Below are 25,117 nucleotides of genomic sequence, written 5' to 3'. Positions count from 1 at the left end.
TGGGCCCCTCACCACAAGAAGGATGTTGAGGCTCTGGAGCGAGTCCAGAGAAGAGCAACGAAGCTGGTGAGGGGGCTGGAGAACAAGTCTTACAAGGAGCGGCTGAGAGAGCTGGGGTTGTTTAGCCTGGAGAAGAGGAGGCTGAGGGGAGACCTCATTGCTCTCTACAACTACCTGAAAGTAGGTTGTGAAGAGGAGGGTGCTGGCCTCTTCTCCCAAATGACAGGGGACAGGACGAGAGGGAATGGCTTCAAGCTCCGCCAGGGCAGGTTTAGGCTGGACATTAGGAAAAAATTTTTCACAGAAAGGGTCATTGGGCACTGGGACAGGCTGCCCAGGGAGGTGGTTGAGTCACCTTCCCTGGAGGTGTTTAAGGGATGGGTGGATGAGGTGCTGAGGGGCATGGGTTAGTATTTGACAGGAATGGTTGGACTCCATGATCCAGTGGGTCTTTTCCAACCTGGTGATTCTATGATTCTAAGACATGTGGAAATCAGACATTTGTCAAGTGTCAGGATCACTTCAAACTGTGGAATTGGCTGCAGTTGTTAGACGCTTTAAGCTGTTTTCACAACCCATAAACATTGTTACTGATTCAACCTATGTTGTTGGTATTGTTTCACACTTGGAGAATGCCTATTTAAAGTATGTAGACAATGGACAGCTACAAGCTTTTTTTAAAGGAATTGAATTATCTGTTAGACAATCGACATGAACCTTACTTTATAATGCATGTACGTTCTCATACAAATTTACCAGGATATTTGGCTGAACACAATCGCCGAGCTGATGCTCTGGCAGCCCCTGCAGTCATTCCAGACACATTACAACAAGCACGTATGTCACATGGTTTTTATCACCAAGGTAATACAGTCCTTAGGAAAATGTTTCAGTTAACTCATGAGCAAGCTCGACAAATTGTACAGATGTGCCCTGATTGTCAATTAATCCCAAACACTACTTTTGATGGTTTAAATCCTTGTGAATTAGGTCCACTTGAAATATGGCAAACTGATGTAACACACAACCTCGAGTCTGGACGCCTAAAATATGTACATGTATCAACTGACACCTTTTCTACCTGCACTGTTGCCTCCACACATACGGGAGAACGAGCAAAAGATGTAAAAAACCATTTGTTATATGCAATTCCTATTTTGGGGGTGCTAAAAAAAGTAAAAACAGACAATGGCCCAGGATATGTTTCCAATATAAAAAAACTCCTTTTTTCAACAATGGGGAATCACACACATCACAGGTGTTCCTCACTCACCGACAGGGCAAGCCATAGTTGAACGAGCTCATGGTACATTAAAAAATATGTTGTTAAAACAAAAAAGGGGGACCGTGGGATACGCCCCCCAAGAGAGAATATTAAAAGCTATGTATGTTCTAAATTTTTTAAATCGTTGCCAAAACAATATTCCCCCAATAGAGTGACACTTTATCACGAAATCATACGATAACATGAGTAAAGCTAAAGTAATGATACGTAACTTAGAAACGAGACAATGGGAAGGTCCACAGCCATTAATAACGTGGGGGCGAGGGTATACTCGTGTCTCTACAGATCATGGACTGCAATGGATGCCAGCAAGATGTGTGCAACCTGCATTGCAATAATTGTGGGAATTTCGTGTTAAGCAACCACCATTCACAGAACCACAGAATCACCAGGTTGGAAGACACCCACAGGATCATCGGGTCCAACCATTCCTATCGATCACTAAGCCATGCCCCTCAGCACCTCATCCACCCTCAGCCTCCTCTTCTCCAGGCTAAACATCCCCGCACAATCCCAAGAAAACATCTGGGTAACCCTTGACAATATGGCATAGCAAGATTCATTGTGTTTGTCGGTAGCAACTACAGCGTATCCATTTGGCACCTCTTTAGTGAGTTTGCTGATAGATGATGTTCTTCATTAGGTGTGATAAAAGTAGATTTTAGTAAATATTTTACTTATATAAGAAAAAAATGTAACACTTACATAAAATGTTAATTCCTTACTTAGTGTGTGTTGATATGATTTTATATGATGTAATTACATATCTGCAGATATATCCAAATCCAACAACATCTCCCTGCAATTACCAGAAGAACCGTATCTTATTTGAGGAGATAGAGCATGGGAAGGTATTCCTTCCTATATTTCAGGAGGCCCATGTACATTAGGTAAATTCACATTATTAACTCCGAATGTTTCTATGATTTTAAACCACACTTTGGCTCACCGTCATCAAACAAATGCCACATTGGCAGCTTTATCTAGTCTTTTGACTAATTTATCAGACCATTCAGAATTTATAAATAAAAGTATTAACACCTTAGAAGATTTAACAGAAAAATTGCAAATACAGAATGAATGGAATACATTTGCAGGACATTTTGTTGGAATTGGACCTTGGATTATAAAATTAATCATGACAGGTTTTATGATTTTACTTGGTTTTTTTCTAGCATATTGATTTGTATGCCTTGCTTAATCAAATTAGTGCAAAGCTTGATTCATAGAGTGTTAAGACAAATATTAGTAGTTCACAAAAACAAAAAAGGGGGAGATGTCAGAAGAGATGTTGAGCAAAAAATGACCATGAGTGCTGCCGAGCCTCTGGAGACAGACTGCAGAGAGCTTTGATAACCAGCGAGCCTCTGGCCTGAGAAGACTCAACATCAGGGGCAAAATCAAGAAGGCATGAAAACAATAACAGTGGTCACGAGGAGCTTGGAAGGAGAAGAACATGCTGTGGAAATTTTTATGAAAGACTTGCAGGACTGTTGTTGACATTTTCACTAAGGTATAAATATGAGCTTGTAACAATAAACTTGGTCTTAGCTTGAAATGAAAGCTGAGTCCGTGCCTGTTAACACGCCACAAATGGCACCTTTAGAAAAATTTTTCTTTTAACTCCATTGGTGTATTTATGTATGTCTGCATATGCATCTACATGTGTATATATAAACTACAAGGTTTTTTTTTAATTTATGATTTCACTGTAAAATAAAAATAAGATCATAAATCAGACAGTTAATGATCAATTGTCTCCAGCACTAATAATTTGCTATTAGACATTATATATCTTCATTAGTCTAGTGCCAGGAATTTAGTTCGTTTTTTTTTTTTGGCTAGCAACCTGCAAGTGTAATGACTGATAACCAAATACACTAGAAACGCAAAGTATAGCACTCTCAGGACAGATATTTTCTGGATGGTAGGTCCAGGCAATTATTAGCTATTACTTGCTGATCATTTAAATACATAATTTATTTCTTAATTTTTCAATGATTAGCTAAATATGTGTTTGTCTGTGGTTGCTATGCTCACTTACCCAGGGAAAATGGTGTAAAAATTTTTACCCAGAGGTGTAAAAATGCTTGAAAGAATAGTTTATTTTAAGTCCTCTGGTTCATGGCTGAGAAGTAGTGCTTGTTTCTATTTCACATTTGTAAGATACGCAAGTGTTTTTCAGTGTCACCTGCTTCACATTCAGTAAATATTTGAAGTTTCCATGGAGCAAAAGACTCTTTTCTTAGCTTCCTCTGCTCCTCTCCATTACTTCTAAGGATGAACTAGATGATTTTTAAGGTCCCTTCCAACCCAAACTATGATTCAATGATTCTAGGATTCTAGGATTCTGTGATTTCAGATGTAATACAAGAGGGAATTAAATTCATGTGAAAACCCACTAAACTGTGAACCAACTACTCACCAGACACAAACAAGGCAAGACTTAACACATCCAGAGACAAGGAGCCATTCTGGATAACCAAAGGGGAAACAGATGCTCCTCATACTGAGGAGCAAATGAGGTATTGAGGAGGAGCCAGGCTCTTCTATTCCCCCAAAAAGAATCATCATGGAATACATACAATATGCTAAAAATAAATAAATAAAAAAAAGCCATGCCATGATCTTGAACTAAAATTAATGTAAAGACTTCCCAGGGGCTTCCAATGGGATTTGGACCAGGCTTCAAAAGCTGGGAGGGAATGACTAAGCTAAAAGTCAACAACAGATGAACATGAATAACCTGGCATTTTCCGCAGCTAATTTACTGTTTCAGCATATTGGAGCAGTCTTACATCAGTGCTTTATTCTCTAGAGGCATTAGTGGAAACTTCAGTGACTAGAACTACTTTGGGTTTGATATCACTCCTCTAGCAAATAAAAAAAATGCATTTGGCTTTTGTCAAACAAGTAAACTAGCCAGGGTCCTGGTGTCACTGGAGATAACGGAAGCCACAAGAACTACAACTTAAAAAGAAAAGTGCCTGGTGCCTTAAATGCCTCTCGTCTAAAATCACAAATTTACACAGTACTTTAGCTTTTGATTCACTTGCACAGTTCTCTCTCTCTCATTTTTATACGCCACTAAAGACATGGATTTTACAATGATTGTGTAATCATGACTCCTTTCCCAGCAGGAAAGGAGCAAAACAGCCAGCAGACAAATGGAACCTTGGCTCAATGGAAGACTCGCCTTTGCCAGCTCCCATGGGTTTTGTTCTCCCTATTATATCCATCATCTCCCTTTTCTTTTTCTTTTCTTGACAGAACAGTTTGGCTAATTTGAAGATAGAGTTAAATGTAATTAACTGGTCCCCTAACAACAGTGTGCCAATTTAATTGGTAAGATTCCCTGTAGGGAAGGCATTTAATTAGAATGATTGAATCCCTATGAGGAAACCACTGTCAGTGGCAAACCAAAACCTCTTTGCTCAGCACTTGCACAGTTTTGGTTTTGCATTCTCCATTGTTTAAATGCCCTTTATTCTTCCAGGGATGACAGCAAGTCATCCTCCTGTCCCACAGCCATCAAACTCCCCTGGGCTTTAAGCACCGGGGAAAGTCTGAGTACAGATTAAAACCAGTGTGTACTGTCCAGACAACCAGACACTGAGCACACAGCTTGAACCAGACTCAACTAAAATCTGATCCTGTCAGAAAAGTCTGGTTCCAGTTGTGGGTGCTCTGTCCTGCTGAAAACTCTGCCATGTGTACTACTTTTGAACCCCATAATTCGAAAGGGCTTTTAATGTTGAACAACTAAGAAGTCAGAGGCATCATTTAAGTGTTATTTACTCATAATATTTTGCAGAAATACTTAATACAATTTTAATTCTATCTTCTGCACCTCCTTACAGTAACCATGTTACTGCAAAGTCTGCCTTGAATGTTCTCAGTGCAGCAGGCTCCATTTTAATACTGGATTTCTGTATGCACATCCATCAGCTGAAAAATGAGTCCACTGCATTCCTGGATTCATTTTCACAGCAAGCACAGTCCTAAGGGACTCTCTCTCAGGCAGAAAGAAATTAGAAAGTAAAGTATTAAGGAAGAAGCCCAAGAACAATAGAAGTATTAGTACAAGGCGACATGCCCTGGTAATGCACCAGATTTCCTTCTCTTCTCCCATTGCTCTTCAGCAAAGCTCTTCTTTAAACTCTAGCTAAAAACCCAAATAGCTAGACTGGAGAACACATGCTGGGAATACCAGAGCCGTTCAGAACAAAGGGCAACATCTCTTTGGTCCCATGGGACCACAAAAACCTCAATGCTGTGACTCAGATTCCTGCTGTTGTTATACTTAAAAACAGAGCCTAAGTAACCACTTGAAAGTGAGGTCCCACTGTACGAGACATCATCTTTGCAGACTGCAAGAATTGCTAACCTAAAAACTGCATAACCAGTGGTGCTTTGCTGTGAGCCCTAAATGAAATTTGTATCAGCAGAACTAGAAAGAGACACTACATCTGCCAGTTCTCACTCCAAGGGCCAAGCGTCTTTACCAGAGGGATTTGTCAGGTTGCCTATTTAGCTATAGGAAACAGATACAGCCTGGAGTTTTTTAATGCTTACAGAGCTTTGATGTGAGTTGATGCAGTAATACTAGGAATATGAATAGAAAGAAGGCTGTGGGGACTTCTTTTTTGCTTTATATAAAAAAATTATCTGATGCATCAAGGAAGACATCGAAAACCACTCAAAACCCCTGCAGAGAGAGGAAGTAATTATAAAACTAAGGATGTAGAGTGTGCGCATTGCTGACTACAACACAGTATTATTAGAAAAGAGAACACATTATTAAAAAATATATCAGACTCAGAGCCATATGTGTTAGCCAACAGAGAGATATTGCTAGTGATTGTTTCTGTGCAACTACAGGTCTACTCTAGTAGCTAAATTCTGCAATCTCTACTCAGGCAAGCCATTTTTCATGGCCAGCATCTCCAGACAGCATTTTGGCCCAATCAGGGGACAACAGAAAATTATTTATGTACACATGAACTCCGCTGAGGTTCCCCTCAGTCTCTGTGCTCAAGCACTAGGTGATGACACACCTAACATGCACCAAAGCCATATATTAGTGATGGATGCAGCAGAACAACATACAGGCTGCTTTTTAAACAACTTTCCTTAGTGGACTCTGGCTAGGTTACGCTAAAGTTAAAAGAATGACCTAGTGTGAGCATGACAGCCCCATCTTACTGGAAGAACTCCTGGTCTGAGACAGGGCTTGAGTGCAAGAGGTGGTTGAGCCCTGCATGCGCAGAGTCGCTTGAACAGTTCATTTCTCCATCCTTTCCCTGCTTGGAAGCACTGAGCCGGAAGAGGCTGGAGCAACGCAGGGCAAGTTCCAAAGCATCCAGCCAGCATCGGCCTGTGAAAACAAAAGCAATTGTTTAAGCACAGGAGAGTAAATAAGACAGTTCATGCATTGCTTCTCAAAAGCTTCTTGCCTAGGAGTAAAGCTCATCATATATAATTCAGGAAGTCACTGTGAACAATAATCTATTTTTCATATATTTAACCCTTAGGTTATCTTGCCAGGAATGGTGTGGTTTAATGGCTGCATGAGTAATATGGAGAGAAGTTCACCATACCCCTCCTTCGATAACAGCAACTCTTCTTCTGATTTCCTACAACCTGTTCACATCCTCTTTTGCCTCTTCCTGATTTCGTCCAAGATCATAGAATCACAGAATGGTTTGAGTTGGAAGGGACTTTAAAGATCATCTAATTACACCCCCCTGCCATGGGTAGGGACACCTCCCACTGGATCAGGCTGCTCAAGGCCCCATCCAACCTGGCCTTGAACACCTCCAGAGATGGGGCATCCACAGCTTCCCTGGGCAACCTGTTCCAGTGCCTCACCACCCTCATTGGGAAGATGCAGGAAATGTGTACAGGCATGATGCTTTCAAACCACCTGGCAGCTCATGTCTGCAACTAACACACCCCAAAACCACATTCAGCATTTGGCATCCCACCACACACACCACCCAATGGCAGGGAGATGGAAAGGCACTGCGCTGTGCATGAGAGGACCCTGCTTACAGCAGGATGACTGAACTACAAGGCAGCTTGGGGGTCCCGTGCACGGTGTAGTGCTGCAATAACATTCACTCCAAACAAGAGCCAGGATGATCAATGCTTACCAGAGTGATTAAGACTAGAGGGAGTTACTTGTCAGGCTGTTTATTTGTTCTCCGTCTCTAAATTTTTTCTGCTTTCTCCACTCCTTCTCCTTGCCTAGTCTATCAGATTATCTGTGTGGAACATCAGCTTTTCTTATCTTGTCACAAAAAAATCTTTACCTGGAGGGTCTACTTTGCAAATACCAGAAACTGTAAGCATAGCACAGAGACAAGATTCTATGGCAATTCCAACACACTGCCTCACTGGATTTTCTTATGGACTGTGTAGGTCCCACAGGCAGGCAGCAAATGAAGAGCACAGGAATACAAACTGACCCTTGGCTCTTTTTGCAACAATCCATACCACTCTACAAAGCTGTGTGTTAGTATTAAAGCCTAACTACCACAACACTGGTGTTAACTGTATTCTTAGAAGCACCTGAAAATAGCCTGCTTCCATAGTGCAGTCATTAATGAAGCCAGGACACCTGCAAATTCAAGAACTGAAGTATCAAGGGAGCTATCCTCTAATTTCAAGCATGTAAAACAGACCTCTTCATTACATTCCTCAGACCATATTTTGCAATAATTGGCAGTGAGCTTCAGAGGCAGTGGAGAAAACAAAAGGACTTTGCTCTAGCAATGGCAAGTGCTAAAAGCCGGTTTTCCCTGGATCACATTCACTCCTAGGTCCCATTTAGGAAATGTTTCGATTGTTACGTTCAATTCTGCCACAGACTTAGCTCAAGCATATGTGTAAATCTCATTGGGATCCTGCTGTCCTCTTGGGCAAAATTCCAATCAGCTTCAATACAACCAAAATCTGGCTCCATAAGAATATCAATGAGAGTTCAAAAAAAATCCAGATCTTATATATATAAAAAATTGTTTAAAATTTGATTAGCTTTCAGTGCTCGCTTTGATACAAAACTGCAACCAGTAAAAAAAAGAAAAAAATTCAAAAAACTTTGAAGAATTGCGCTTGAACACTGAGCAAAAAACACCACAGAGCCCAAATTTATTCTAATTTAATCTCGTAAATTCCTTCAGCATCAGCTTACGAATTAATAATAACATCACACATAATGGTTAATAAAAGATTAGGAAGGCTGAAGGCTGTTGGAATTGATTTCACACTATTTTGTGTTTAACAAATATTCTTGCATTAAAGCTTTACACACAGAGATTTATCCCCTTCACACCATGTAGAGGATTTGCATGGATAACCCATCAGAGTTAATGGCTGCACTGAGCACAAATACACTTCTTCCTACATATCCCCTCTCCCTCAAACCCACCAAGAGGAAAACCTGTTTCAGGCTATTCCATACAAGGGAGTGCATGCTGCAAAAGAGTGCGCACCACTCTGAACACCTGGAGAGCAATCGGTAAAGGACTAACATTTGTTTATATCAAATAGAACACACTCCCTGCTTAGGCTAACCTCTTTTGATTTTCCTCTCTCTTTACTTTTGCTTTTCTTCTCCAGTTCTGCAGAGCGAGGACCACATGATTTCACATTTGAAAATGCTGCATTTCTCAAGATATTTTTATATAAGGGTCACAGGTTTGCAGGAAAGCACCTAAAGAGCAACACAAACGTTTTCCAGCCAGTAAGTCAGCTTCCCTGGGGGCCCAACTTAAGTGTCTCTGCGCAAACACAGGTAACATGGGTAATAAGAGGAGCTATAGACGTGTGCATGCCTGCTGGGCTATGATCTCATTGGCATCACAGAGTCACGGTGGGATGGATGCTATGACTAGACTGTGGGAATGGAGAGATATGGGCTCTTTAGGAAGGACAGGCAAGGGATACGAGGAAGGAGTGTTGCCCTCCATATCTATGACCTGCTGGAATGCATGGAGTTCCACCTGGGGATGCATGAGGAGCTGAATGAGAGCCTATGGGTCAGGATTAAAGAGAGGGCACGGACAGGTGACATTATCTTGAGGGTCTTCTACAAGTTATCGGACCAGCAAGATCAAGTAGATGAGACCCTCTGTAGACAGAGTGCAGCCTCACGTTCACAAGCCCTGGTTCTCATGGGGGACTTCAATCATCCCGATCTGTTGGAGGGACAACACAGCAGAGCATAAGCATTCCAGGAGGTTCCTGGAATGCGTCAATGATAACTTCCTTCTCCAAGTGACAGAAGAGCCAACGAGGAGAGGTGCTATGCTGGACCTTGTTCTCAACAACAAGGTGGGGAATGTGAAGCTCAAGGGCAGCCTTGGTTGCAGTGACCATGAAATAGTGAAGTTCAAGATCCTTAAGGCAGCAAGGAGAGTGCACAGCAAATTCACTACCCTGGCCTTCAGGAGTGCTGACTTTGGCCTCTTCAGGGGTCTGCTCATTAGGTTACCATGGGATAAAGCCCTGGAGGGAAGAGGGGCCCAGGAAAGCTGGTCAGTATTCAAGGATCACTTCCTCCAAGCTCAGGAGCGATGCATCCCAACAAAGAAGAAGTCAGACAAAAATGCCTCAGTCTTCACCAGCAAGGGCTCAAGACACACCACTCAAGTCACAGAAGGCAAAGGCAGGGACTGGGAGATTGAAGAGCCACCCACTATAGGAGAAGATCAGGTGTGAGACCATCTAAAGAACCTGAAGGTGCACAAGTTCATGGAAGCTGATGAGACATATCCACGGGTCCTGAGGAACTGGCAGACGAAGTTGCTATGACATTATCCATCATATTTGAGAAGCTGTGGCAGACTGGTGAAGTTCCCACTAACTGGAAAAGGGGAAACATAGCTCTCATTTTTAAAACAGGAAAAAGGGAAGACTCAGGAATTACAGACCAGTCAGTCTCACCTCTGTGATTGGCAAGATCATGAAGCAGATCCTCCTAGAAAATATGCTAAGGTACATGGAAAGTAAAGAGGTGATTGGTGACAGCCAACATGGCTTCACTAAGGGCAAATCATGCCTGATGAATCTGGTGGCCTTCTACAATGGGGCCACAGTGTTGGTGGATAAGGGAAGACTAACTGACATTATCTACCTGAACTTGTGCAAAGCATTTGACACTGTCCCGTACAACATTCTTGTCTCTAAATCAGAGAGACGCAAATTTGATGGGCAGAAGATTCGTTGGATAAGGAACTGGCTGGATGGTTGCACTCAAAAGAGCTCTGGTCAACAGCTCAATGTCCAAGTGGAGACCAGCGACACTGTGCTGGGGTCAGTATTGAGACCAGCATTGTTTAACATCTTTGTCAAGACACAGGGAAAGTAGGATAGAACACACTATCAGCAAGTTTGCTGACAACACCAAGCTGTGTGGTGCAGTCAACATCCTGGAGGGAAGGGACATCATCATGAAGGACCTGGATAGACTTGAGAGGTGGGCCTGCGCGAACCTCATGAAGTTCAACAAAGCCCACTGCAAGGTCCTGCACTTGGGTCAGGGCAATCCCAAGCACAAATACAGGCTCAACATGAGCCAACAATGTGCCAATTGTATCCTGAGCTGCATCAAAAGAAGTGTGACCAGCAGGTCAAAGAAGTAGATCGCCCCTTCTACTCTTGTGACGTCACCTGGAGTACCGCGTTCAGTTCTGGAGTCCTCAGAAAAGGAACGACATGGATCTGTTACAGTGAGTCCAGAGGAGGGTCACAAAGATGATCAGAGGGCTGGAGCACCTCCCATATGAAGACCATCTGAGAGAGTTAGGCTTGTTCACCTAGAGAAGAGAAGGCTCCAAGAAGACCTTACAGCAACCTTCCAGTACTTAAAGGAGCCCTACAGGAAAGAAGGGGAGGGACTCTTTATCAGGGTGCATGGTGATAGGATGAGGGGCACTGGTTTTAAGCTAAAAGAGGGAAGATTGACATTAGATATTAGGTAGAAATTATTTATTGTGAGGGTGGTGAGGCACTGAAACGGGTTGCCCAGAGAAGCTGTCAATGCCCCATCCTGGGAGGCAAAATATTCATTTTAATATTCCAAGGCAGAAAACACAAAGCTTTAGAGGAACTCACTGTGTGTTAACAGTCAGCACTATTTGTTCCCCATGGAATGCAGAAATGGCACCTCTGCATGCCCTTGTATTCATTTGTAACAGGAATTGAATTCAAGGGATGCACAGCCATAAGGTGGTGCTGTGAATCCAAACAAATATATGCCACAAACCCAGACATAAAATATGACACTTCCTCTGCAAATGAAAAGGTTACATTCTCTGCAAGTCAACAGCGTGTTAATTGCAGCATAACACCGTAAAATTATATGCTTTCAATTGCAGAGATTGCACACATGATAAACCTGGTTTATTGCTAAAGGCCTACTTGAAATGTTTTTACATTTGAATGATCTTGCTATTGAGTAATAGTTTTCTTTATTGTGAAAATGATATAAAAACTCTAGCATTTAGATTATTTAACTGCTTACTTGACAAGGCTACTCACTCTCTCAGGAACTGCAGAAGGGGAAAAAAGTATGGTCACATAATTAAAGACTGTCATCTATAGTCACAGTAGCCTGCATAAAGGCTTCATAGTTACCTTAATTCTCACATTTTCTACCTTTGAGTGGTTGACATAGGTAATTTTTTTTTGTAAAGGTAAGGTTACCTTTTTTTTGTAAGGTAATTAGATCAGAGAAGTGTGCAAAATGCAGGTTTCTTCAGAGAAGAATGGCAATCTAAAATGATGTGTATAAGGAAGCAAAAAAGAGCTGTGAAGGAGTTACAATGGTATTCCTTTATTCAAGGTTTTTTAAAGCTGCAGTGTAAAACACTGCAATCAATTATCAGTTAGTTTCCCACAAATTGTGGCTTAGATCAAGCATATGTTTAAATTCAGAAGGAAAACTCAAGACTATATTGTCAGCCTATGGCAGAATCTCCCCAGTCTTTTAAGCTCTTTTTATATCCAACAATATATACTCCATCCACTGCAGTGATTACTTTTGGACAATTTCTGCATTACCTCCTTTTGCTTGGCAGCTGTGAACTAAGTAATCCCTTCAAACATTACCTCTGAGCTTAACCGCCTCTCCATTGTACTTAGTATTTTGCCACTGATTTCCAAGGGGCAGTCTGCAGAGCAAGCTCTGGCTCTTTCAGCCAAACTAACAGAGTTCTCAGTGAGGACAGCAACAGAGAGAAATGACACCCCACCCAGAGAAGATCCTCAACTCTGATATACAAAGTCAAGTCCAGCTAGATCACTCATACTGGCAGCTAGCACAAGGAGGACATTTCACATCACCCATCTTTTGGCACCTGAACTGGTCAGGTGGGCAGGTTGCCCAGCAACCTTTGGCTCCCTTCAGGAACACTGAGGAAAGACTGAGACTCTTCAACAAGGCTGTTCCTGAAGTGCCAAAATTGGATGTCCTACCAGAGTGCTACCACTACCTTGGGTTCCTGCTCTATTTTGTAGCAGCCTCTCTCCTTGTACCAATCATTGGTTTCAATATCCATTCCCTCCATCACTTTAGCAAATTATGATCACAGCATTGGACATGTGACAATGTCCTGAGAAAGTGGGATGTCAGAAGAACACATATGCGTATCACTTAGCTGTGTTCCCTGCAAAAAGGAAAAAAAAAAAAGAAACAGAGGTGTCTCCTCTGAGTAGGCCTGTAACTCTTCTTCTCCATTATATATATTTACCATAAAATGACAGCAGTCATCAGCAACAATTTCAAAAAGGAAACTCTCTGAAAAATCAGTTAAACACAGCTGGGTTCCAAAGTTCCTTCCTTCTTGAAAGATTTTTGGGAAAAAAAAACTTAAAAAGGGCCTTGACTTTACAAAACCAAAGCTCAATATGCATACCACATATGCTTTCAAACTTCCTGTACGCTTCCTGCTTTTCCAGGCATTTTGGCTCAGCAGGCTGGAAAAGCACCCTGTGGTCCTTGGAGACGACCTCTGCAGTATAGTTGCTGAAATGGGAATCACTGAGGTTTCTTGCAGGATGCTTCCTGGCTCCACAAGGCACCGCCGGCACCATGCAGAAACCTGGCAGCTGCAAAGCTGAGCAGCAGCAGGCATGCACTCACACCAACTACTTTGTTCATAGAGAAAAGGAACTACTAAAACCAAGTGACAAATCCCATCACTTCTCCCTCTTGGTTAAAAACAATCAAAGGTTGCTTATGCTGCTAACCCAGTGACAGTTCAAGGAATACCTTGAGTCAGTCCCAGAAAAAATCCCACAGAAAAAAACCCCAAACAGGCAGTATTGGAAACATTAAGCTATCCAGATTTGAAATTCTTTACAGTCACCATCATTTCACCTAGAACAACTCATAATTTGACATGCCTAGTCTATCTGCTGCATTTTGAAACAGCTGATCACAGAGGAGCTAGCCAATGTTCTTTCAGCACTAACCAACAACAAATATTTGCTTGAGATGGAATCACATTGTTGCACATGGAAAAGCATCCAGGACTATACTTTTTTCATTGCAGTCGTGTAGTTACAGAATGGCTGGGATGAATTTCTTGCCAATTAAGACATCAAAAACCTCACATATAGTAACCATACATTCCTCTAGAGAGTCATCACTAAGGGAATATTATTCTTCTTGAATTATTAAAGTCATCCAGCTTTTGGCCTCGTGCCTCACGCTTGCAAGATAGATGCTTTTAAAAATCATCCTGAAGTAGACTGTCACCTGGAAATGACGAATTCTTGCTCAAGTGCACACAAATCACAAATGATGAGAAAGAGGCTGATTTGGTTCAGTCAGTGAACATTAAGGTCATTGTATTCAGCTGACTGCTTATTTTGCTGTACCACTTGGGTGCCTACATGCATGGTTTCTTACACTTTAGCTGTCAAGATGCACGGATGTGATCCCTCGATTAGCTGCAGGTGCAATTTATGCACCCAGCTAAATGAAATCTGGTTGCAAATGCCTGGATTTTAAACTGCTGTGAAAGGTCTAAGGAATGTGAAGGGCAAACATACAGGTAATAAGGTAACTTCTATTTTTTCTAATATTGCCAGGATCCAGTGATATATTTCATTGTGAATTTGGTTTCAAATTGCAATCAACAACTCCATCTGCATCAGGCAGTGGAGACTACCCAAAGCATGCCTGAAAGAGGGGTCAGACATAAGGGACAAGATATAAATGTGGTTTACAATTCCATTGTTAAGCCTTTAACCCTTGCTAATCTGCAGTTTGAATTCCCCTGGTAGCCCCTTTGGTGGCAGTGCCTGTGGCAAGGTGGAGATTCGGGCTGAGATTTAAGCAGGTGACTCAAAATGCTTAGGAGGTCTGGGGATCTCAGGGGCAGCCCTCAAATGGTCCAGGCAGGAAGGTTGGGACAGGTTTAAACTATTAATTATAAGCCATTCATCAGCATAATTCTGGAATGCATACACAGGCACTGGTTTGGAAAAAGCAATTTTCTTTTCTGAAGCTGGTAAGAAAGACCCTGTGTTTGTACAGGTTGAGCCTGTAGGCTGACATGACCTTCCAGATGTCTTTAAAACACATCATAAAGCAGACTGTTCAGCAGTCTGTGAATGTGAAATCTACTGTAGCTTGGCAGTGGTTCTGCAGGCTGTCCAGAAGTCAAGACTTTAAAACCTACTAACAGTCTGTCACAGATGGTATGGCAGAGGGGAAAAAGGGGATTCTAAAATGCTGAGAGAAAAAGTAGGCCATGTAGCTGCTGATCATGATATAGTTGCCTGGATAGCAGAACTGTACATCTAACATATGCTCCAATTCAATATTCTCAAGCAAGTCAGAGGCCTCTGTGAATTTCTCTTGAATTTGCCAAATGCTCTGCAGTTCAGTTTCCAGTAGTAACATAGTAACATGGGAAACTGTGTTAAACAAATCATGGTTGGACACCTCCTCAGAGAGGATGTAAATTCACACAATGTTGCATCTACAGAGGCGATGTGAACCACACTACAAATATACTACAACATTATGCAAGGGAACAGATTCCACCTGCCCATTTGTGTCAGCTAATTTAACTACTTCTACCTTATTCTGTCTCTCTTGACCATACTGCACCCTCTGCGTTTGTCCAGCATGTTAAAGAAATGAAACAACTCAGGTACACTCTCTTGGAGATGTCTCTTTACAACAAGTAAAGCTATAAGTCTACAACCATTTCAGTAGCATCTTCTGGGCTTAAAATCAAATTGTATTATTAATAATTGCAAAGTACAAACCTTTGTTTGCTGCAGTTAACACAGACTTCTTTATATGCAACAGTTTCTGCTCCTTGTGTCCTTACCTGCATATGTTTCACTGATGTTACCACACACTGATGTTAATATCACTCCCAAGTCACTCATCTCCAAGTGTGACACCCACGTATTTGGCCACTTGTCAGCATGTCTATATCACTAAAATGAAGCAGATGTCCCCAGGCTGCCCACATGAGGGCTAACTAACAAATGAAAGGAGCATAGTACAGTTCCCAAGCCAGGACAGCTCTTGTGTCTGGGAGGGAGGCTAGCCTGAGTGCACGAGCTGTCCTTCCCTCTTGTCCGCAGATTCACATCCTTCCTTTCCTGTATGAGGCACAGCTACTTCTCACAGCTCATTGACCTCAGCTGTGAAGTCAAATACTCTAATTCAGCTGAAAATTACACTATTTTTCATGCTAGTATTTCTGGTGCAATACTAAATCTTTTTTTTTTTTTGTGAAGTCCATTGCTAAATGTACGGATCCCAAAGCTTCACTTCATGTCAGCTGTCATGGTCACCTCCTCATATTCTTAAGATTTACCTGGCATAATGTGGGTGCTCCAAACCTGTCCAGGTGGCTCCAGGGCATTGCTAGTGCTGTTCAAGAGCACTATCTTATCCTTAATCAAAAGCCTTAGTTATCTTCTATGTATGTTTATGACATTTGATAGATAGGTACCTCAGTTCCTCCTCCTTCTCTTGATCACACTGGCTTTCCATTTAACCTTAAGACCCTACTGCAGAGAAGTAGCAAAGTAAAGGAAAACCATATTTAATCCTTAAGTAACTGAACTTTGACCTGCCTAGCCTCTGCATGTTTCCCAAGAATCTTAGCCAATACAATCCAGTAACTCACTGTTTTAAGCTCTCGTGATATCAGAGATGTGTAATAATTCACTGGGCAGAAAGCTTCCCACAGGCATTTAAATATTAAAAAATCTCATGCACCAGATATGGTCCCTTTTGTGCTTTTTTTCAGCATGTGGTGTATGACCCAGACAGAGAGATCACAGCTAGGGAAGTCTTACTTCTGATGATCTCTTGGGAGCTCTTGGGAGCCTTTACGGGTAAGGTTAGTTAGAAGAAATCTAAAGCTATTCTACATCACATAACTGGCCTATGGCAGTCATTGTAAAAAGAGAGTTCAGCCACAGGTCTCTTTGCCAGGCTGGCTTTGAAGTTTAATCACTAGGTTTCCACCATTATGAAAGTTTTCACTTAAAAGACAGCTGAAATGCTAGAACAAAAAGTACTTTATGAGACAGCAATCTGTCTTGAACACATCCAATGACCACATTGATCTCTTTGTGCATTTTCTAATTAAGTTAATAAAAAGACAAATATTTCTCTAAGGAAATAATAATTTAGAAAATCTGGGTTGACAGACAGTTGTTGAAGCTATATGGTTGCCTAGGAACTCTGTGAAACTGTTCCATATATCATTGAATCATAGAATCATCAGGTTGGAAAAGACCTCTTGGATCATCGAGTCCAACCATATCTATTCTGTGGGCTGTCTGCGTAACCAGGATTTGAAATGCCTGTACCAGCTCTACCTCAAATCCACTTTTTTCCCTAAGAGATGGTTGTATCAATCTATCCCATTCTAGACAGGTGATATCTGGAGCTGGTTTGGGGTCCTGTATTCCCTTCCGCAATAAGCTGTACTGTTCCATAAGCTACAAAAGCATAATATTCAAAGAAAGAGATATGCTTCTATGGCTCTATACAAGTCCACATATTTTCATTCACTTATATATCATTTCACTACATTGGCACCTGCAAGTACCTTTCAGTGTCAAGATGTCACTGGACAAGAAAGACACTGCTTTCAAAGCCCACTGTGCTCCTTAAAGAAAAAATATCTCTGTGTCCTTAAAGTTACTCAAGATGAGACCCAAAGAAGCATATGGGATATTTGAGCATCCTTGGTGAGGCAGGTGAAAAACATCCATAAAATGAACAGCTTGCGTTAATTTGCTATAGCAAGAAAAAAAAAATACAGTAGTCTGAAGGTCAAATGGAATAAAAACATGTTTTTAATCCTCTTATCTACTTACAAATCTCTGATACTTTAGGTACACTAAAGTAATTTATAGAGATTTTCACATAACAAGCTGGCATGCCTGTTATACACTGACCTAAATTTACCTTCCATAATTTTGTGAATTCCCAGAATGGTATTTTTACATGTGGAGTCACCAGCATCTCTGCCTGCTATACTCTAAACCATGGTACAGCAAGTTTTGAGGATGATTCTAGCGGTTGAGAAAGCAAACAAAGACCAAAACTTACCATCTGATTCAGAGGCTGCTCTGAAAATCAGGTAGCTGCTGGGAAGAGGCTGAGTGATCGAACCAACGTTTTCTCCCTTTGGGCCCTGGAAATGCACACAGACAAAAATATATAAGTCACAGAAGATACAATGGACTGCTCAACGTCTTTCCAGCCTTCCTAGGTAGTGTGTGTATGTTTGTAATAGGAAAGAAGGAAGGAGCAGATGGAGAAATTTAGAGACTCATTAGTAATCACTACATTGTTGCTGGAGCTACAAAGCAGTAGTGAGCTCTGACATAAATGGGGCTTGGTCTAACCTCCTCCTCCTCCTCCCTTACACTTCCAGAGTTGACCCAGCCATCTTCAGTTCCTCCTCTTTCTCACTTTATAACAAACATGAAAGCAGATCCTTTTTGAAATATGCAGATATCATACCAGAAATAAATGCAGAACAGAAAACATCATCAATACTTCTATGACCGCTATATCAGCTGCAGGGTGGGAGAAACAGTTTTCTCCAGGATGCTCAAATACAAATTTCCCTGAGTTTCTAGAGCATACCACACAATGCTGAAAATCTGTCAGCAATTTTTTGCAGTTTGAATACAACTCTCCTTACATGGACCTTCATAGTATCCCATGCTGTTCCTGAAAGGATGACTTCTCCCTAGCATTAGTTTGTAAGCAGGGAAATGTGACTTCTACTGAACACTGCTCCTGGATACATGTCTGGTAGTTAAATGGTGGTTTTATCTGGACTTTTGGTTTTGAGTTCCACTCAGGAAACCCAAATTTGCTAAGAATGAAGAGCTGCACTCTTCAAGAATAGGACAAGCATCAAATTGCGTGCTGAGTCTACACCACGAAGATGCAGGGCTGAGAAATGGTCTCCAATCCAGCTTCTTGTCTTCACATCTGCAGTGTTCTGCTTCCAGGAGAAACTGGGATCCTTGTTACTCACTTCTTTTTCCCCTCCCCTCTCCCACAAGAGGTTCACAAAATTAAGACTATTTAAAGGCATAATAGTCAGGACTGGTAAAGTTGAGATTTGATTAGTAAATCAGAGCAGCTTAAGACACTGCTAGTGACATTAATGCAATCAGGCATCACTCCTGACAGCATTTTTCCTTTAACTAGCTTGCAGCTGAGCACAGTGTTTGACAACTATTAGGAACACCATTACTTTTGTTTTCAGTGCAGAGGGGGATTTTTGTTTCCTCTGTTGGAGGAAAAAAAACATGACCAAACAGTACAGATCCAGAGAACTATTATTAACAAAAAGCAGGAAAAGGGAAGGAAGGAATAACATAAGGTATTTAAGCATGTGGATGAACAAAAGGAGCAGCCAGGTCATTCTGTCAAGGAATTGTATTCAATAGTAAGGCATGCTCAAACACAGAGGGGTCTGTTTCCCACAGCAATAAGAGTAGAAGAGAAGAGAAAGGCCATAAAAATAAAGTCAGCATCTTCAAAGAGTAAATGAAGTTCTGTACCTGCACAGCAGAGATAATGATGCTTTCTGTCTCTCTGCCTTTGAGCATCATACCTGTTCAGAGCCTAAGACCTCCAAGACAATGCCTATCTCTTACTAAAAGTGAATGTTATCCCTTGTACACTAGGACCCAGAGCTCGGTTGAAGCCTCTAGACAGTACAACTAAGAAACTAAGATCATTCCTGTCTTTATGTTTGATTTGAGACTTAAAAGGTAGTGTTAAACAGGGGTTGATGAGGCTTTGAAAAATGGAGTGGATTCACACTGTTTTAGATCATATGACAAGATATCTAGTCCTAGACAATCACTAAACAAAGCTTAAAAAAGAGGAAAAAATGCCCTTTCATTAACAGAACTATGGATAACTAAAGATGAAGATGAAACTGTGCTGTATTATGGAGCAAAACAAACAATTGTAAAAACAGCAGCACAAGCTTATTATTAGAATATTTTCCTCTAACGGAATGACTCAATGTTCTTAAATTCAACAAAATTGAAATTATATATATTCCCAGATTCAGTGGGTCTGACCCCAACCAATTTAGTGTCCTAAATAAATGTCAGAACAAGCTGCAGACAATAAAAGCCTTCCCAAACTACACTGTTCAGCTATATTTTGAGCAAGCTCAAACGAAATACAAACTATTCCAGGACATTTTCTTGGGGACAGCTGGGCAAACACTCCCTCTGCAAAGCAAGAGGACAGACACCCACACCCTCACACTGATTTATTAGGTTGGCATTCCTCAGTCTCCTTCAGTCACATTGGCAGAAAGTCTCTTCCCCAAAGCAGTGTGGGATCAAACTGCATTCACAGAAAGGATGAAGTGTCTCTGTAGCAGTATTTGGAGTGGGGGGAGGAAAGCTTTTCTTACTGCTGCTTGTGCTACTAACTGATTTTGAGACCTTAGTGGTTTTAGCCTTGGGTTTACAAAGGCCTGCGCAGAGCAAAAAAGTCTAATCCATTTGTGCTATGAAGGAGTTTTGGGCTAAAACTCTCAAAATGCCAGGAAAGTAGCGCAGAATGAGGACCCTCTCCCCTTAGTGATGTGCTTTTAAGACAGCTCTAGCCACTATAGAGCCTCACATCTTACATACTTATCATTTGAAAGGTGCCCCAAAATCTCATCCTGCTCTAACTGAAGTTAAATGCCTGCATATCAAACTTAATTGGCTAGTACAACTATAAATGCTTATGGCAGTGCTTAGACCAGACTTTTGTTCTGGGACCAAACCCAGTTAAATTCAAACATTTGTGGAGCAGCCAGGCCAACACACTGAAAGGAGCTCATTAATTACCCTGAGTTAGATGGAAGTCCGCTGACATGAGTCAAAACTGGACCATCAATTCTAATGTGGAAAATCCTTGAAAATTTCACAAGCCATTTCAGCCAAAAGTGGAAATTGTTTAGCCAGATCTTATACCTGTCGTGATGGATGGTAACTTGGGCTTTTTGCTTAAGCACTGGCTAATCTATATTTAATGAGAAGTAGGCTTTCTTTGCACAGTTATACATAACAAATTTAGGTCAGCCAGTTTTTCTCCAGTTGCTTTAAAAAAGAAGGCCATAAAGTTGCATAAAATGAAACAGTATTTTTAGCAGTTTCAGCCTTAAACTGTTGTCAGAGTGCAGACAGCTTCTTTGACATCAAGTGGTTCACTGCTGAATTTCTTCTAGATGTGTGTTCTGGTATTCACCTTGTGGCTGAAAGCATCTATCACAAACAACAATCCTGGCTGAACTCAGGTTTCAGGAAATATCCTACTATGTAGCTGAAATGCAGCTTTTCTAATATCTGTCTCAAGTGACTGATTACTTTGAGTTTAAAATCCAAATCTCTTCGGACTTCCTCTAGTACACAAACATTTTCAGAGATATATTCCCTTCATATTTAATACACTAATACTATTTCTGTGATATATTTTCTCAAGAGACATGAGAATTAGATATACACACACATGGACAAATACATGTATATATTGATAAAAACATCCTCTTTGGATGATTCATATCAAGGGAAGAGCATTCTAGCATAACACTTCAGATCTGTCAGCAACACTAGTTTCCAGTACCTGACTGCACTTTTGATTCTACTTTTTAACTACCTCTCCTGACTGTGCTTTTCAGAAGAATTCAGTTGACCTGTCAAGTCACAAGGAATTTTTCTGTTGATGGACATCAAATGATCAATGGCCTTCTCAGGTGCATGCTCTGAATTAAAAAAAACATCAAAACTCTCAAAACTGAGTAAGAAGCAAGGTAGCAATGAAACCTTCAGGACTTACAGCAAAAGACTTGCATCTAGCTACAGATCAGAGCTGAGATACTGTCATAAAACAGCAGCTCTTACCCCTAGTTGTTGAGGTGAATTTTAATTCCTTTCTCCTACCTTATTAGAAATTGCAAGACTTTTTATAGTGACTGTACAGCTGTGTTTAACACTGTTCAATTAACTGCAGAGATGAGCAGGAGTAAGGCTGCTTGATCTGCTCCCACAGGGCTTCTCCTCCATTTTGTTAGGCCTTCTGATGCCAATGACAAATACCTTGATTGCTCTCACAGGAGTCTTTCTAAGTAGATTTACTCTGCTGACCACCTTGCAACAAGGCAGTAGCTTGTAATGCCTTGCGTACACTGGTGATGTCTCCTAGCGAATTTATGTCTGCAATAACTCTGAGTCACTGTTTTTAATGGGGAAAGAAGAGTTCAGGAACATTTAAGTTTTGTCTTCACGGCATCCAACAGATGTTGCTCTCAGTGGTTCTCAGGAGGTTCTGGGGTCTTTCTCTTTGCTCCTGGGCATTAGATAAGTTTTTCCTTTTTGCTTATTCTTAAAGGAAGAGAGAAAAAGAAATGCAGCTCTCTAAAATTTGCAGGGAGTTATTTTAGGAAACTATTAATCATTTGTTTTACAGGGAGATCCAGAGGCCACTACATTAGCTTCTGTGTGCACAGGAAGTTATTGTCTCAGCCTGTGAGTAACAACAGATCGAAGAGCAACTCAAAGGAGAGAAGGAGAGAAAAACATACTATTTTCATTTCAAGGACAAGAAAATTATGGCAACCTATCCAAAGTCACACCTTTGTGGAACTGTCAAGGCTTGAGCAAAGCACTGAGTTCCAAGTTCATCACAAACAAACCCAAGCCTTAGAGGCATTAGAAAAAACAAGTCAAATTTTTCATCTGTTCTTTGCCACTTTACCAACCCTCTTGCAGTGTTGTGCAAAACACTTGGTGTTTTGTGTGTCCTTGTTTTAGGAAAGCCAGTTAACTGACACCATTCCTCATCTCTTTTTAAAGATGTAGGCCATGGCTTGATATAGCTTCTAGGTATTGGATCTTTTTTTCCTACATTAACATGTTTCCCCTTTCCTCAGTCTAAGCATGCATCTGTACACTAATAATGACACATTTGTATAAATGTAGTATTTTTATGCAATCAATTGACCATTGCTAACAGCAACTGAATAACTGCAAATCTAGATAATACCGATGCCAGATAATACTAGTGCTCAGACACTTTAGTGACCAAGAATAGATTGTTCAACGCATCAGGACTATTACCTTTACAGCCCAGATTGATTGATCCAAAGGATGAAAAAGTTTAAAACAGAAGCCATCCTTTTTGGAGGGCCTCTCGATCAGCTCACAAGAATGGAGCAAGATTGTCCCAACCCACTGTCCGATCTTTGGTGTCTTATAAATCAGCAGCACTCCTGGTTTCAGAACACACCACAACTTGGTCCAACTCTTCAGAGTCCCACGAATCTGGAGGGAAGCAGGGAGATAACAGAAAGTTGCATTTATGTTACTCCTTAAAAGAAAAGCAATGTTTATTCAGTATTTATACAGTATTTCCAGCATATGTTTCTCCCAAGGCCACACTAGAATACACATCCTTGGGAAGATGCACTGTGTTGTCTTAGGGATCTCACAGCAAATTCCTAGACCTTGCAAATATCACTATCAGAATTTAGTTTTCATATTTTTATTACTGGCTTAGTGTTAGCAGGTTGCTTAATTTTTTAGGCAGCCAGCACTGCTGGCCCACGTGAGGTGATTTGGTAAAAATTATGAAGAACACGCCAACCAGAACATTGCATTGAATAACATTATAGCTACTCTAATTTGACTTCTAAGTCATTTTAATAGTGTTCTGTAGAACAAAGCTACTAATGGATTTTGTCAAGCACCCCATTTTTAAAAGCACCTTCTCCAGCTGTTTTACGTCTCTGTCAAGCTGAATGGACATTCTCTGTTGTGTAGAAGACATTAAATCTGATAGCGTATATTAAAGATAACAGCCTTAGGAATAGGGAAGTTTCTCAGTAAGGCTTGATTTTGCCTAATGCCTTTTTGTCTTCCACATACAGAAGCCAAACCTCAAGTCCTATGTCAGTGTTCTGTTTTTGTGGCCCAGCATCATCTGCTGCCAAACCAGAAACTTCCAGCCACAAGAAACATGCAACGGCTATTTTATTTAAAAAAATCTCAATATTTATCTATCATCAATGCCAAATACTATGGGAAAATGTTGTTGCCAATCTAAATGGTCAAATAAAAAAATACACATCTCACTTTTCTGGCCTCCAAGACTGATTGTAGAATGATGCTGGACGTTTTTCACACTGATCAAACGCAATCGTATTGTTTAATGAAATCCCTAAGTTATTTTCTTTTTTTTAATAAAGAAAAAAGCTATGTGTTTGGTTACAACTGGAAATTAAGTCTTGCCATTATAAAAGAGGTGGACAACTCACTATTAGTCAAAAAGACTAAATGGCCCCAAATGAGGAGAAAAAGCTGTGGTCAAAGGTAACATCTGTCAATGTCAATCCAAATTTATTTTGCCACATACAAAATGACATCTTCGATGAGAAGATGTCACTAGTTGAGTCTTTGCACAAGGAGAAATTACAGTTGTCACCAGGTCAAATATGTTTTGTTCTGTGCTGTTCTGTGCACTTTTTTTTTCTACAGCCTCAGAAGTAATGGTCTGTCTTACATACCTTCAGCCAGTCTGCTGTGATGACTACACTGGGATCCTTTAGTGCACTGAAGAGTTGTTTGGTAGCTCTTTTCTTCTCCTGCCTGTAATTTTTTTTTTGTACCTGGTTGAGAACAGAGAAAATATAACAGCTGTAATCATGGCCTCTTTTCAGGAGGAAAGAATATAAAGCATTAAGGACAGCTATGTATAGCACAGCTAGAACTTGACCCAGTACAAGTTCCCCAGAAATGAGCACAAGGAAGAAACAAAACATAATGAGACAGCAGGCATTTTCTTTGCTCCTGAAGTTCTGCTAAACATAATCTAATTTGGATTTTCTTTGAGGGGAACAGAAAGAGGCTGAATATGCAGTCCTCTCCCTCCCCTCAAATTAAATAGATTAAATCTAATTTAATCCAAACCAGATTATTTATACTTCTGGTTTGGCAGACAAGCAAGTGCTCAAGCAGTAATTTGCTCATATTGCCTAAGCACACCCCTCCAATGAAGGATTACAATCCTCTTGAGGTCCCTAATGGCTCTGGAACAGACAAAGTGAAATAATTACACTGATACGTTCTGTTTGCAGTATATAATCTAATCCTGTATATAAACTCTGTAAATGCCCTTGACCCTTAGTGACTCCTAGGTAGAGTTGGAGGCTTCTCTGGGTCTTGGGGAATGACTCAGAGTAGTTCCCAATGGTTTATTTGGAAGGTACTACTTGTTTTGTAAAAGAAAGGCAGCTGATGTTGACT

The 25,117-nt window shown here is 40.9% G+C and overlaps 1 protein-coding gene across 3 annotated transcripts in view; it reads right to left on the bottom strand.

The window, feature by feature from the left end:
- Positions 1 to 25,117, bottom strand: part of OSBPL5 (oxysterol binding protein like 5) — a 180,400-nt gene that overhangs the window by 25,770 nt on the left and 129,513 nt on the right. For all 3 annotated transcript variants that reach the window (XM_069857726.1, XM_069857727.1, XM_069857728.1), the window contains exons 5-8: positions 24,379 to 24,480; positions 22,934 to 23,137; positions 17,892 to 17,976; positions 6,491 to 6,662 (exon numbers count right to left, since the gene is read on the bottom strand). In XM_069857726.1, the coding sequence (XP_069713827.1) occupies positions 6,491 to 6,662; positions 17,892 to 17,976; positions 22,934 to 23,137; positions 24,379 to 24,480 (563 nt within the window). The remainder of the gene's footprint in view (positions 1 to 6,490; positions 6,663 to 17,891; positions 17,977 to 22,933; positions 23,138 to 24,378; positions 24,481 to 25,117) is intronic.

The sequence above is a fragment of the Phaenicophaeus curvirostris genome, chromosome 5 (genome assembly GCF_032191515.1).
Source record: "Phaenicophaeus curvirostris isolate KB17595 chromosome 5, BPBGC_Pcur_1.0, whole genome shotgun sequence".
Taxonomy (NCBI): domain Eukaryota; kingdom Metazoa; phylum Chordata; class Aves; order Cuculiformes; family Cuculidae; genus Phaenicophaeus; species Phaenicophaeus curvirostris.
Note: the sequence above shows the minus strand (reverse complement) of the source record. Positions and strands in the feature narration are given on the sequence as shown.